The 14,130-nt window shown below is 40.5% G+C and overlaps 2 protein-coding genes across 2 annotated transcripts in view; one reads left to right on the top strand and one right to left on the bottom strand.

Moving 5' to 3' along the window:
• bms1 (BMS1 ribosome biogenesis factor) overlaps positions 1-14,130 on the bottom strand; it is a 654,080-nt gene that overhangs the window by 497,060 nt on the left and 142,890 nt on the right. The window lies entirely within an intron of this gene.
• lrrc45 (leucine rich repeat containing 45) overlaps positions 1-14,130 on the top strand; it is a 30,498-nt gene that overhangs the window by 8,499 nt on the left and 7,869 nt on the right. Inside the window, exons 3-12 of the mRNA XM_046068563.1 lie at positions 141-294; positions 524-636; positions 4,672-4,730; positions 7,302-7,379; positions 9,245-9,380; positions 10,490-10,567; positions 10,716-10,827; positions 10,918-10,988; positions 11,755-11,847; positions 12,515-12,607. Coding sequence (XP_045924519.1) covers positions 141-294; positions 524-636; positions 4,672-4,730; positions 7,302-7,379; positions 9,245-9,380; positions 10,490-10,567; positions 10,716-10,827; positions 10,918-10,988; positions 11,755-11,847; positions 12,515-12,607 — 987 coding nt within the window. The remainder of the gene's footprint in view (positions 1-140; positions 295-523; positions 637-4,671; positions 4,731-7,301; positions 7,380-9,244; positions 9,381-10,489; positions 10,568-10,715; positions 10,828-10,917; positions 10,989-11,754; positions 11,848-12,514; positions 12,608-14,130) is intronic.

Genomic DNA, 14,130 nt, shown 5'->3' with positions numbered 1-14,130 from the left:
CTGTACTGATGTAGAATAAATGTCTGCTTGGTTAATAAATGCGTAAAATAATTAATCTAATCCAGAACTTTGAGTGGTCCATAACAGATTCTTGTTGTATTCTGGTGTATATTGTCTGACTGACTGATGGTCTACTGTAGCCTTTCTCACTGACTGTCTTGGCAGATCTGAGGTGGAACAACATTGGTCTGCTGGGTGGCAGGTCTCTGCTAGAGGCTCTGCAGAAGAACAAGAGCATAGTGCAGCTGGAGATGGCAGGAAACAACATACCTAGTGATACTCTGAAAGCACTTGGTAAGATATATGTCTGTGTGTGTGTGCACCCCCCCCTTCAGCTGGGCAGCTGTATAAATTTAATCTTTTTTCACAGCTCTCATTACTGGGAAAGTATTAGCATAATGTGATTTGAACGTGGAACAGATTATCACCCAGTGATACCTGTTAACATGCGTACTGGACTCTGGAACCATGTTTCTCTGTCCTCTCTCATTACCATTTTGCTCCTTTTGTTCAACCCTTTAAGAGCAGACCACAGGCCATAACTCAGACAGACAGTCCACCCTGAGAGAGAGCCGCAGCAGGACCCAAGTACTCAGCAAGGAGATTCATACGCTAAAGGAGGAGAAGGGCCGCCAGGTAACCCTCACACTAAAGAATGAAATCATTTTGATACAGAACAGGACCACCGGTGGATGAATGTTGTTTAAAGACTCGCAAAAAACTATCTACTAAACAAAAATATCTCATTAGGTCTGTCAGTCCACCACTTTGGTCCTGGCGGAAATACCTCAACAACTATTAGATGGATTGCCATGAAATCTTGCATAGTAGTTATTCATGGCCAGAGGATGGATCCTGATGACTAGTGATCCCCTGACTTATCATCCATTAATACCAGCAGCTCAAAGTTTTCAATTACCCTCTCAAATCTCACAACAAAACATCTACTTGATGAATAGGGAGAAAAACTGTGTGCAGATATTCATGGTTCCCAGAGGATGTGTCCTGTGGACTTTGGTGATCCCCTGACCTGTCCTTTAGAAATAATGTGCAAAACCAATGACATTCCCATTAGCCTTAGCTGATGTAGTAGGAATCTAATGACTGATCATATAATGTCAACGTGCTAAGATGCTCAACTACCATTGAACAAAAAAATTATTACTTCTATAAGGTAGGCAGATACTCCACAGACTGCTGTGGGAAATAAATTTCACCTATGTGGATTAGAATATGTATAATCAACATAATAATCAATATGAGACATTTTGAAAATTTTATAAATGGTAATAATGGTGTCAGGAATTAGAGAATGAGTTCTGCTTCTCATTCAAGTGTGATATCAAGGCTGAAAAATGTATATATCATTAGATACAGGGAGGGTGGGAAAGAGGAACTAATGGTGCAAAGAGACAGGAGTCAAGGTTGAGAGAAGTAGTAGCAGAAGGGGAATCTCAACTAAGATTACGGATTTTGATATTTAATGATTTTAAAATCTGATATTCCGATATATCTGCCAAGTTTCTTTTTTTTCTTCTTTCAGAAACACATAACATTAACAAAGATTATCCCTTACATCTGTTATGTGTAGTTATGAGACCTCACCAAGATAACATGACATAGTGTGTGTTATTGTTATAAATTGTACTTTGAACAGAAGTAAAACTGATTATGTCAGCTGATTGTTGTGTTTGTGATGGATCTGAGCCTTCCAAACACCTGTTGCCAACAGAGGAGTTGCAGAGTGACCTCTGGGGGACAAACTACGCAACCATAATACTGAAAACATGATTTTAAGACCTCTTAGTTCCTTTTAATTGTCATTTATCGGCTGTTATAAACACTGATACTGATTTGTCTCTTACTCATATTGGCCACTAATATCTGCACCTCGATTTATCAGTCAGCTCTAGTAGGAAGAGTGTGTAAAATGACATAAAAGAAAATGCATTATAAGATGAAGTTTCTTCATGGACCAGCTTGGCTTTCTTGTACTTTACTTTGAATTACAGTAAATCTATATTAGATTCAACTCTATCTGACTCAAGTGTTTCACTGAAGAAGAATAAAGAAGTATGCCTGAGGACATCTGGCCCAGCTGAAGATTTTCTACCACACTAGGGCTGAACGATTAATCGTTTTCAAAACGAAATTACGATTTGAAACAAGGCGTTTAGCTAATTGACAGTGACTAAAATGTAGGTTAATTATACAGCACATCTGAGCTGTTTTAAACAGTCATGCAGTTACAAATTCATTCCGTTGTCATCCTTGTGTGACAGACTTGCTAACCAATCACAAACTCAAAAAATCAGAGCTACAACAAGTGAAACTAGAGGAAAACGTGGGATAATGGCGCGGGTTTGTCCTGCGTCAACTCGCAATGAAGAAAAGGGGAGTTCACATTAAACTAGAAATAAAATATGTAAAAAGTATAGGTATTGGTATCGGCAATACCAGCCTGGGTATTACTTGGTATTGGATCGGATAGGAATTAAGTGGTATCGCACATCACTAATAACAGCTCTCTGTGAGCCTGCTCCGTTTCGCTCTCTGCACGGCTACATCCACATGGAGCATTTCAGAATAAGAGCGTTTGCCTGTCTGTTTTTCAGGGTACCCGCGGCTCCTTAAAAAGTCTTAAACGGTCTTAAATTGAAATCAGGGAAATTAAGGTCTTAAATTGTCTCATATTTACCGTTAATTTGCTGTAGGTATTAAATTTGCCGATGGTGTGTTTAAGGCGGTTGGGAAAATTGTCACGCGCTGTCGCCTAAAACCCATCCATCCATCCATCGTCAACTCCTGCGTACAGGGTCGCGGGGGGGGGGGGGGGGGGGGGGGGTGGAGCCAATCCCAGCTGACACCGGGCGCAAGGCGGGGTTCACCCTGGACAGGTCGCCAGTCCATCGCAGGGCCACACATAGACGAACAACCACTCACGCTCACACTCACACCTAAGGACAATTTAGGGTAACCAATCAACATAGCCTGCATGTTTTTGGACGGTGGGAGGAAGCCGGAGCACCCGGAGAGAACCCACGCAGACACGGGGAGAACATGCAAACTCCACACAGAAAGGCCGGGGCAACCGGGGTTTGAACCCATGACCTTCTTGCTGTGACGCCTAGGCTAATTAGTGTGTATTTGTATGATTTTCTTTTAGTAATTGACAATGTGAGACCCCGCCATGAATAGAACTCATATGTTACGTTTGCTGCAGACGTTGACGTCTGGCTGCCTGTCATGTTATCGTAAGTCGTGGCTGCAAGATTGGGAGACGCAAGTTAAAGTGGTTGGAGAAATATCCGATCGTTCTGTCTAACTCAAACAACTGTAGCCTACATCACGTCCTCCTCTCGTTTGCTCAGGTCCAAAAATTATCTCAAACAACTGTAGCCTACATCATGTCCTCCTCTCGTTTGCTCAGGTCCAAAAATTATCTAACTACAGGTTAAAATAACTTTCTAAAGTATGTCTTTCACCGTGATTTGTTTTTGGGTTCGTGTACTTTGCGGTCAACGGATTTTCGTTTTGAAACGACAAAACAAAAACGAAAAACGGCTCGTTTCCCAATTACCATTAGTAAATAGAGAAACGGGAAACAAACCATTTTTCCTTTTTCGTTTTGATATTAAAAAAAAGGAAACGAAAAGAAATGTGTTTATAGATGGAAATCGGAATTCTGTTTTTGTCTGTGTTAACTGTGTTTATTGTTGATATACAATCGGGAGCCTGCACAGAGTATTTTATTTTGAAAATCGACCGGATTCTCTCTGCTGTTCCGTGTCTGACTTGTTGCCTCTTTCATGTGGGCGGCTGCGGCTCAGGAGGTAGAGCGGGTTGGCTGTTATTTGGAAGGTCGGCGGTTCAATCCCTGGCTCCCCCTGGTTGCGTGTCAAAGTGTCCTTGGGCAAGATACTGAACCCTGATTTGCCCCTGGCGGCTGTTCCGCCAGTATGAATGAGTGGGAATGTTAGTTTCCGTTTGAGCACTTAGGCTCAGTGTGTGACTGGTGAATGAGTGGTCGAAAAGACTAGGAAGGCACTATACAAATACAGAGCATGTGCTCTGTGCTGCTTGACGCAGCTTCCATCAAAAATATTGATAAATCGCAATTCGATTTTTTCCCCAGCCCTATTCCCCACTGCTCTCACTTACTATAGGTGCATACTGTCTGATCATGATACACAAGGCCAAAGCATTTGCCTCCACATGGAACGCACATGGCCCCCTAGTGCCTATGTTACAGTAGCCACAAGTAGGTCAGTCTTTCATAATAATTGTAATACAGAGTTACATCTCTTGTTAATGAGAACGGCAATCCCCCTCCTTTCCTATTACTGCTCTCATCTCAGTGAAACAGATTACAGTGCGCTTCCAATATTCCCTCTGACTCCTCATCAGGGCCATTAGCTCGTCCATCTTATTAGCCAGATATCTCGCATTTCCCGATTATGATGGAAGGCAGATACAGGTTGTATCTCCTCTTCTTTGCTTTAACCCCACTCTGCAGACACGGTACTTCCTCCTGAGGAAGGTGACACACACAAGAGACACTTTTTTGATACACACAAGATTTTGGTCGGAATATCACTTTAAATGATTAAGTTTTACACATTTAGGATGAAGTTTGTGGTGACGACTGTGGCTGTTCCTCCTCTCTTTCAGTTCTTGAGTCTGATGGAAACCATCGACAGGCAGAGGGAGGAGATGGGACGCTCCAACAGGTGAGAGGAGGTGTTGCTGTGGACCTGTGCCCTACCTTTACACATTCTTCATGCTATCTATCCCGCCACACACACATAACAAATCATTCCTGCAGCACACCTGGGCACCACACCGGTCACTGAACAGGACTCTCTCACTGCCAGCGATGTTCTCCATCTCGCTGTCTAGCTTCACCCACTGCTGTATAAAGCCATCTCCTCCGAGCGGTGTCTCACATAGATTTGATATTCCTGAAATCATAACGCATAGAGAGGATACTTGTGACTGTTCCTTTATCAGACTGGGACCCAGTGGCCTTTCAACATCAAAAAGACACCAGAATATAACTTCTATCAGTCAGAGAGACAAAAGAGACAGGGGCAGACAACAGTTGAGCTGGAAAAAGGGAGACTTTAAAAACTGCTTTTGCGAAACTTCTGCAGAAGAAGCCTAATCTAGACTCTGGAATTCTAAGCAATTAGGCCCGTATAAAACCTTCCATTTTTAAGCAAAGTACATGTCACACTGTGGGCGTGTCTGTTCTGTTTTGTTCAGTTGGTTGTTTTCGGTCGGTCATGTTATTTGTAGTCTGTTTTAGTATCTGTCTTATTGTTTTGGGTTCTGTCCTGTGTCCAGTATCAGTTATATAGTCTGTTGTGTTTTGAGTTTCTCTGAGTTATTGTTTTGTCTGTTCAGTAACTGCTGTTTTTTTTGTCGGTTTTGGTTCCATGTCTTTGTTCCCAGTCCTGTGCCTTAGTTATGTTTTAGTATTTACCTCTTGTTCCTCGTCTGCGTTATTTTAGTTTAGTCTGCTCTGTATTCTGTGTTCTGGGTCATTACCTTGCGTACAATGTTTTGTCGTGTGGATATGCTGTGTCTCGTCGTGTCATGTTACCTGCCTGTTCCCTGTTAGTTACTGGTATTTTGGATTATTCTCGTTCTGGACTGTCTGTTGGTTTTCTATGTTCATTTTTGGTTTTGTTTAATTAAAACCATTGAACTATACCTGCTCCGCTCTGTGTCCTGCATTTGGGTCCTACAACTAGTGATGGGCAAATGAAGCTTTTGTTAAGCACTGAACCACCTGAGCCAATTGTTTTGAAAATGGGTTCATTACTCGAAGCTTCAGTTACAGTGACCTCTCCTGGTGAAGTTCAAGGCTGCAGGCAACTTAGACAGGCTAGCTGGTGGACAGGAGGCTTTTAATTACATACACGCACGCCCCTCGATGAGCAGTGCTGGAAAAACTACTTTACTTTTGTAGAAAATACCATTAGATATAAAGGATCTTTGCTTGAATCATACTTGGATTTAAAGTATATTTACTTTGAAAATTCTTTGATGCACACACATTAAGACTGAACATCATGTTCAAATAAAGATTGATGAATGCATGTATTTTGTTATTGAGGAGAGAGTGCTGGGAAATATGGCATAGGTTGGATGTGCTTGTGTAACTATGACAGGGGGTGAATGTGTTAGATGGGGTGCACAACACTCACTTTCGAGACGATCGAGGCAGTGCCAGTGAATCACATTTGCACCAAAGCAAGCTTTGAAGCAGTGGTTCAATAGGATTGTAGTCCAGGGGTTTGAAGCATGTATCAAAGCTTCAGTATCGCACTGCCATCACTACCTACAACCTGCTTCTCCACACAAACTCTGACAGTACATGAAGAAGTTATTTTGCACCAGATCAACATCTTTCCAAATGAAAAGCTAAATCCTAGAGAAATTTCAATAAGGTTTCAGAGCTAATCATAGCACAGACTACTCTCACAAAGACAGTTATTGATTTGAGACTTAGTACTGATGCCAGAAAGCTGGGATTGCTAGAATTAAGTGCAGACACAGTAGACCGTGAAATTTTCCTATTCTGCCTTACATGTGTTGACATAAGTGAATGAATCATTACAAAGTATATACGATTAATAAAGTAACAGTGTTATGGAAACATGTAGATTGTTCTCTTTTTTTTGTTGGCCAGTAAAACTCCTCAGAGTTGAAACTTAAGAACTGGGTTGGCCATTCCAAATGTAAAATTAGCTCTGAATATACATTACAGAAACAAACTTTTTATGTGTCAAAGAAACATGATATATCATTTGATATTTCTAAAAGGAGCTGCCTTGCCCCTCTGTTGTTCTCACTATACAAGCTTCCTGTAGATCTGGGGTGGCCAAACTTTTTTGATTATAGGCTGTATACAAAAAAATATAAGAAGTCGCGGACTAAATTTAGCAATTTTCAGCATTCAATCGCTAACTAAGAGGTGCAATAACAGGGCCTGCTACTAGTTGTGACATCTAGGATGGTTTTAGGTTTAAACTTGATGTGTAATGTATATATATAGTGCAATATTTGAGAAATAAGCTTAAGCCATATAAGCCATAGTTTATTTTTAAAAAATTCACTGTGGGCCATTTAAAATAGGGGAGTGGGTCAGAGTTTAATTGTTTCCTGTTTTTACTCCTTTTTAAATGTCAAGCACTAAAGGTTCTATTTCAATGAAGTTTATTATTTAAAAAAATATAATTTTGTATCCATGCCCTCATGTTAATGACCTTGTGACCTCTTTTCTGTTTGATTAGGTCCACCTCCATTCAGATAGGCCAACTCCAGGAAGCTCTGAATGAGAGGAAGTCTGCTGTCAACTCTCTCACTGCCAAGTAAACATGTTTCTTTATTCCACATTAACAGTAAGAAGAACAGCACACTCTGTGGATCTGTTGTGTGTAATTTAAGTAACTTTAATCATTTTTCAATGAAGCTCAAGATTGAATGAAGGACTCCAGTATTAACCACAGTATGACTACAGTAACTCCAGTAACATTAAGACTACCTGCTGTTCATTTATGTTAAGCACTTTAGATAGCTTAGGAGTTTGATTTTATTATAATTCTAAGAGTGAGTTCTGATTTCATTTTTCTTGGTAATAGTCCTCCAATGTATTTGAGCAAATCAGTTATAGAGAATTGGGCTTGCATGCATAAGTTTTAAAAAAAAATGCAAAAGAAGCAAGCAACGTCTGCTGTACTTCAGTGTTTACTGCAGTATAAAGCAGCTGTGGACAACTTTAAGATTCACCAGTTTATAGATCAGTGCAGACGGCTTGACTGACCTTCCTGCTATAATTACATTAAATGTAATATTTTAATGCCAATTTATACACATCTACTAGATGGAGAGTGAGTAAAATGGGTTATTTACATTTTTTTCCACTGTAGTTTTTATTGATTATTTCAACATGTATGAATGTAAAACCAGCAGATGAACATGTAAACAGACAAACAAACCTAAAAACAAACTAATACAAAAAAAAGTTTTTTTTCACTATCTTTTCTCAGTGCTGAATCAGGTGTCACTGTTTTGGGTCCTGATTAATGTCAATTTCTCCTACTTTTCTTTCATCCGTGCTTCATGCAATCTCAAACGACTCAGTTTTTCCATTATGTCCTGGTTGGAGGGATCCAGCTTCCTCATTTCCTTGTGATAGATTTTCTACTCGCTATTAACAACCCTTATTCGTATATTTTCTTCAGTAAACTTAAAAAGCACAGATAGATTATTATGTAGTTCAAATCCTAGTATCTTTTGCAAAATTTTATATACCACTTTCCAAAACATTAATCATTTGTGGCATTTCCAAAATATATGGGCGTGATCTGCAACTAATACTCTACACTCTCTCCAGCATTGTAGAGTTATGTTTAAATATTTACTCTTGACCTTGGGTGTGATTGTAAAAGTATTATTCCGTCATTGCTAGGCATTTGCTACAAGTATTTAGTTTGATTGATAAAATCGCCAGACTGGCAGTGATGTTGCGCTAGAAACAGTGGCTCTGAGACGTCTGTTCTCGGCTCAAAATCTGGGGTCACATTATGTTTCCCTTCAGCGAAATGTCCCCACACTCAAAACGACATGGTGTTATTTTTCTGATGCAGGTCATGAATAGATATTGGTTGAGGCAATCACAAACTATAAACAGAGTATGAGAGCAAGGCTACAGTTTGTATTCTGACGGTGTGATAAACAGCTAGAATGTTAACTTCTCCATTCCCAAACACAGTGCAGCAGTAGCGTTTCAAAGGTGAAATCTGACTGGCAGATCGCAGTGAAACAGGAGACATATGCTTAAATGTCTTGTCTTTTGTTTGGGTTTCATTAGAAATGAAGGGGAGACCCAGCGAATATTTGTGTACCGGAAATGCAATGTGACTTTAAGCTCCAAGTTCCACTAAAGTTCCAGAAACTCTGAGCTGCCTCATTTGAATGAATCTGAGTAACAAGGACTTTTTTTTTTCACCTGATCTCACAAAGGTGACAAAGACCATCTTGCTAGTAAGGTGGTAGTATACTGACAACCAGCAAGCCTATGTGTCTGTTTAAATGTTAAAGTTCATCTTGTCCCAAGTGCCCTAGATGTCTTTTCACCTTCAAATCACCAATGCACTGCTCACTTGTATTCATTAAGGAGCAGTAAGAAGCACATGCAGAAACTCTGATGACATGGTTTTGTGATGTTGTGCAGACTGCAGATGACAGAGGCTGCCCTCACCCTCTCTGAGCAGAAGAACCATAACATGGGAGAGCTGCTGACACGAGTGAAGGCCGAGAAAGAAGAACAGAGGGAACGACAGAGCAGAGAGAGGAAGAAGGAGCAGGAGGTACATGAGGCAACACTGCAAAAACAAGTCACTTCACCTCAAATGGGATTTGTATAGGAAACAAGATTCAAACAGATGTTAGCTTGGCTCACCTTTTTCATATGTGATTCAGCCTATAGCTAACTCATGAAAGCTTACACATGTGTTTATAAATTGAATCAACACCAGTGAGGAAAATACCTTTGCTGCGGGCTGTTTTTACAGGGTAAAACAAGGTCACATGATCATGAATGAATGTTCAATTGAATGATTCAGCCTACAAAGCTCAAAGAGAGACAAGCTTGTTGATCTTATGAGCAAAGGATAATCTTTGTAATAGTAAAGAATCTTTATCAACTGCTTTTGATAAATCTGTAACGGTGTTAATGCAGGTTGACAGGCTCAGACTGTTAAACCAGGTGTCTGACAGCATCATGGAATGGATACAAGGGACTCCCCTTTGCTTTTAACCAGTTTTGCTCAAGGACAATTCTCGCCCTGGTATCTCGTGAGAGGCAAGTTGTTGCAGGAAGACGACAGTGGAAGGGATCCTTTCCATGATGTGGTTAGACACCTGGAGCAAGAAGAAGCACTTTTTGTGGACGCACTCTTGACGGGCACAATTGCCCCAAAGGAATACGGTGCAGCCGGTTCAGCTGCTGGCTGAAGCATCTACTGCACAGCTTTTGTACCTACTAGTCATTTCAACTCCAAAATATGTGAACATTCACCAATGCAATCGCTGTCTGCCAAAAAACAATAAAAATAAGCAAATCTTTTTCAGGGGAGTTCCCTGTAGATCCTCCATATTTTGAACCCTGATTTCACATCTTCAAATCACTTAATTTGTTAGTTATTCATTCCACATATGGACCTGGGCAGTGGAGCTGAAGTCAACCTTGCAATACCAAGAACATGTCTTTGTTACCCATGTACAGCCTTAACATGGCAACAGCATGTTGATGTATGGTGTCTGTTTCCATCTACAGTCAGCTGAGTCAGTAACCTGAACAATGAAATTCTGCTCCACAATACCACATCATGACAAGTTGATACAGTCAAAAATAATAAATGCTTGTTGAGATATTGCTGTCACAGATGAATGTACTTCATGTGTCTCCATCCTGCAGGACAGTGCACACAGAGAGGGCAAACTCCTCAGAGAGATCCAAAACCTGACAGAAACCAACATCCAGCTCAGGAACAAAGTAAGAATAATCTGTTCTGAGCTGTGTGAATTTATATCATCGCATTTGCACCAAAATGGTACATGCCAATGAGTAACACGCACACACAGACCAAAGTTGTGTTATGAGCACTGTTAGTGTGTTAACCCAATGTTTGTGTGCGTACTAGGTGGAGGAGGTGGAGTGCAGGTGTAAGAGTCAACAGCAGCAGATATTTGAGCTGAAGCAGGAGCTGACTAACAGCACAGCAGAGCTCAAGGTGCGACTAGCACAGGCAGAAGGTAACACACACACACACACACGTTTTTAAAAGAGAATGTTGTTTTTCTCACAACAACCCAGGAGAGATTTGTTCTGGTTCCCTCTGACAGACCGTCTGGAAACAGAGAAGAGAAGATACAAGCAAGCTCTGGAGGATATGGACAGTCTCCGCCAGAAGGAGGTGCTCTCAGGGAAACTTTTCTTCCGCACACAGCAAGAAATGCTGTAAATAATAAAGCTCTCAAAAATGTATATACAGTCCCCTCCAATTGTATTGGAACTGTAAGGCCAATTCCTTTGTTTTTGTTGTTCACTGAAGACATTTGGGTTTAAGATCAAAAGATGAGTCTGAGACAAGAGTTCAGAATTTCAGTTTTTATGTCCTGGTATTCACATCTAGATGTGTTAAACTATAGATTATATTTATCAAACTATAGATTATATTTATCAATTAACAAAACACAAAGTGAGTGAACGGAAGAAAAATCAAATCAGTGTTTGGTGTGACCACCCTTTGGCTTCAACAGCATCACTTCTTCTGCACATAGTTTTTGAAGGAACCCAGCAGGTAGGCCAGCCCGAAGATCTTGGAGAACTCTTCACAGCTTCTGTGGATTCAGGCAACCTCAGCTGCTTCTCTCTCTTCATGAAATCCCAGACAGACTGGATGATGTTGAGAACAGGGCTCTGTGGAGGCCACACCATCACTTCCAGGACTCGTTGTTCTTTCGCTGAACATAGTTCTTAATGACATTTGCTGGACGTTTGGGCTTGTTGTCATGCTGCAGAATAGATTTGAGGCCAATCAGATGTTTTAGAAATAAGCTCAAGCTGTATTGTAGTTTTTTTTTTTAAATTCACCGCCACAGTTTGTAGTGATAGTTATAGTTCATAGATGTAGATGATTTAAAGAAGATCAAATAGTAAAAGTTGAAATATGTGTACAGGTGGAGCAAGTCAATCGACATCTTGAAGAGAGTGAGAGAGCGCTGCAGGAACGCATCTTCAAACTGGAGGGACAGCGGATACAACTGGAGGAGGTCAGAGTTCACAGTGTCCATATTTGAAAGAGAAAAACACAATCAATGTCATCCATATATTCAGTCAACAAATGAACTGCTAATAACAAATCATAGTTATTTATTAACCTCAAGCCAGATGTTCTGCATTAAGTGCTTATGGTGTACAGTGGTGGTGCACGTAGTCCTGGTAGCTGCTGTAGCTGATGTTTGTTTCCTCAAAAATGATCTGATAATCTGCTGCTTTTTACACATCAACAAACAAACCTGCTGAACACACTACGACGTGTTTTTGTAGTGTTACTGTGGTGTTATCAGTGGCTGAAATCAGAAACAGAGCTATAAATCTGTTCCAGCATCAGTCACCTACAGTGGGATACCTGTACACTGTTACATCTCAGTTAATCTCCTCTTTACATAATTTAAAGTGCAGCTGGGTTCAACGAGGCTTTATTTATTGAAACAGGGAAGAAAGATCAGTTATTCAAATTGAGTTGGCATTTCTTTCCAAGCTGGGCATTTCCCACAATATAGAACATGAGAGTGGAATTCTTTAACTGTCATTTATTGAGAATGAAACTTCAATCACTTAAATTAATTATTATTCCTTCTACAACTTTCACACAAGCACTGCTGCAATCTCCAGTCCACCTGTGCTCTTAAATGTATTGCCATGCATCTGTTGCAGGAACTGAGTAAAGCTAAAGCAGCACATGTGACAGAGAGGGCCCAGGCAGAAGAGGAACTGGGAAGAGTGCGAGCTCAAGTGCGTCTGGAGGAGGTGAGTTAAGAAAAAAATAAAGATGTTGCTACAGGTACAATTTATTCATTCTTTGATCCAAAGGGACATGCAAATGAGAAACAATCCTAACCAAGAGGACGCCTTTGAGAATAAGAGCTGTAACACAGTTCCATGTTTCATCTGACATTAGCGCCACAATTAGGAATGGGGTTATATCGAAATCAAATCCAGTGTCGAAGCCACTGAATACTTTTGAATCCCTTAGTGAATGTTCAAAATCAACATTTGCAAGTATCTAAAGGCTAAAATAAGTACAACCCAAAAATGCTGAATCAGCTTTTATTGGCTGAGAAGGCAGATACACTAAATGATGAGTATGAAATGTAAGTAATGACTACTGTTCTTCACCAGCTAGCAGAAGCTCAAATGTTAAATATATTATATTATTGGATTTATTATATATATATATATATATATATATGTATGTATATATATATGTATATGTGTGTGTGTGTGTGTGTGTGTGTGTGTGTGTATATATATATATATGTATATGTGTGTGTATATACACACACACACACACACACACACACACACACACACACACACACACACACACACACGTACGTGCTGGTCCTATAATTAGAATATCATCTAAAAGTTGATTTATTTCAGTAATTCCAATCAAAAAGTGAAACTTGGATATTATATTCATTCATCACACACAGACTGATATATTTAAAATGTTTATTTCATTTAATTGTGATGATTAAAACTGACTAATGAAACTAATGAAAATCCCAAATTCAGTATCTCAGAAAATTAGAATATTACTTAAGACCAATACAAAAAAAGGATTTTTAGAAAAGTTGGCCAACTGAAAAGTATGAACATGAAAAGTATGAGCATGTACAGCACTCAATACTTAGTTGGGGCCCCTTTTGCCCGAATTACTGCAGCAGTGCGGCGTGGCATAGTGTCGATCAGTCTGTGGCACTGCTCAGGTGTTATGAGAGCCCAGGTTGCTCTGATAGTGGCCTTCAGCTCTTCTGCATTGTTGGGTCTGGCCTCTTCACAGTACCCCATAGATTTTCTCTAGGGTTAAGGTCAGGCCAGTTTGCTGGCCAAAAAAGAACAGGGATACCACGGTCCTTAAACCAGGTACTGGTAGCTTTGGCACTGTGTGCAGGTGCCAAGTCCTGTTGGGAAATGAAATCTGCATCTCCATAAAGTTGGTCAGCAGCAGGAAGCATGAAGTGCTCTAAAACTTCCTGGTAGACGGCTGCGTTGACCTTGGACCTCAGAAAACACAGTGGACCAACACCAGCAGATGACATGGCACCCCAAACCATCACTGACTGTGGAAACTTTACACTGGACTTCAAGCAACGTGGATTCTGTGCCTCTCCTCTCTTCCTCCAGACTCTGGGACCTTGATTTCCAAAGGAAATGCAAAATTTCCTTTCATCAGAGAACATAACTTTGGACCACTCAGCAGCAGTCCAGTCCTTTTTGTCTTTAGCCCAGGCGAGACGCTTCTGACGCTGTGTCTTGTTCAAGAG

This window comes from Micropterus dolomieu, linkage group LG14, assembly GCF_021292245.1.
Source record: "Micropterus dolomieu isolate WLL.071019.BEF.003 ecotype Adirondacks linkage group LG14, ASM2129224v1, whole genome shotgun sequence".
Taxonomy (NCBI): domain Eukaryota; kingdom Metazoa; phylum Chordata; class Actinopteri; order Centrarchiformes; family Centrarchidae; genus Micropterus; species Micropterus dolomieu.
This window is presented reverse-complemented; position numbering and strand designations above follow the sequence as displayed.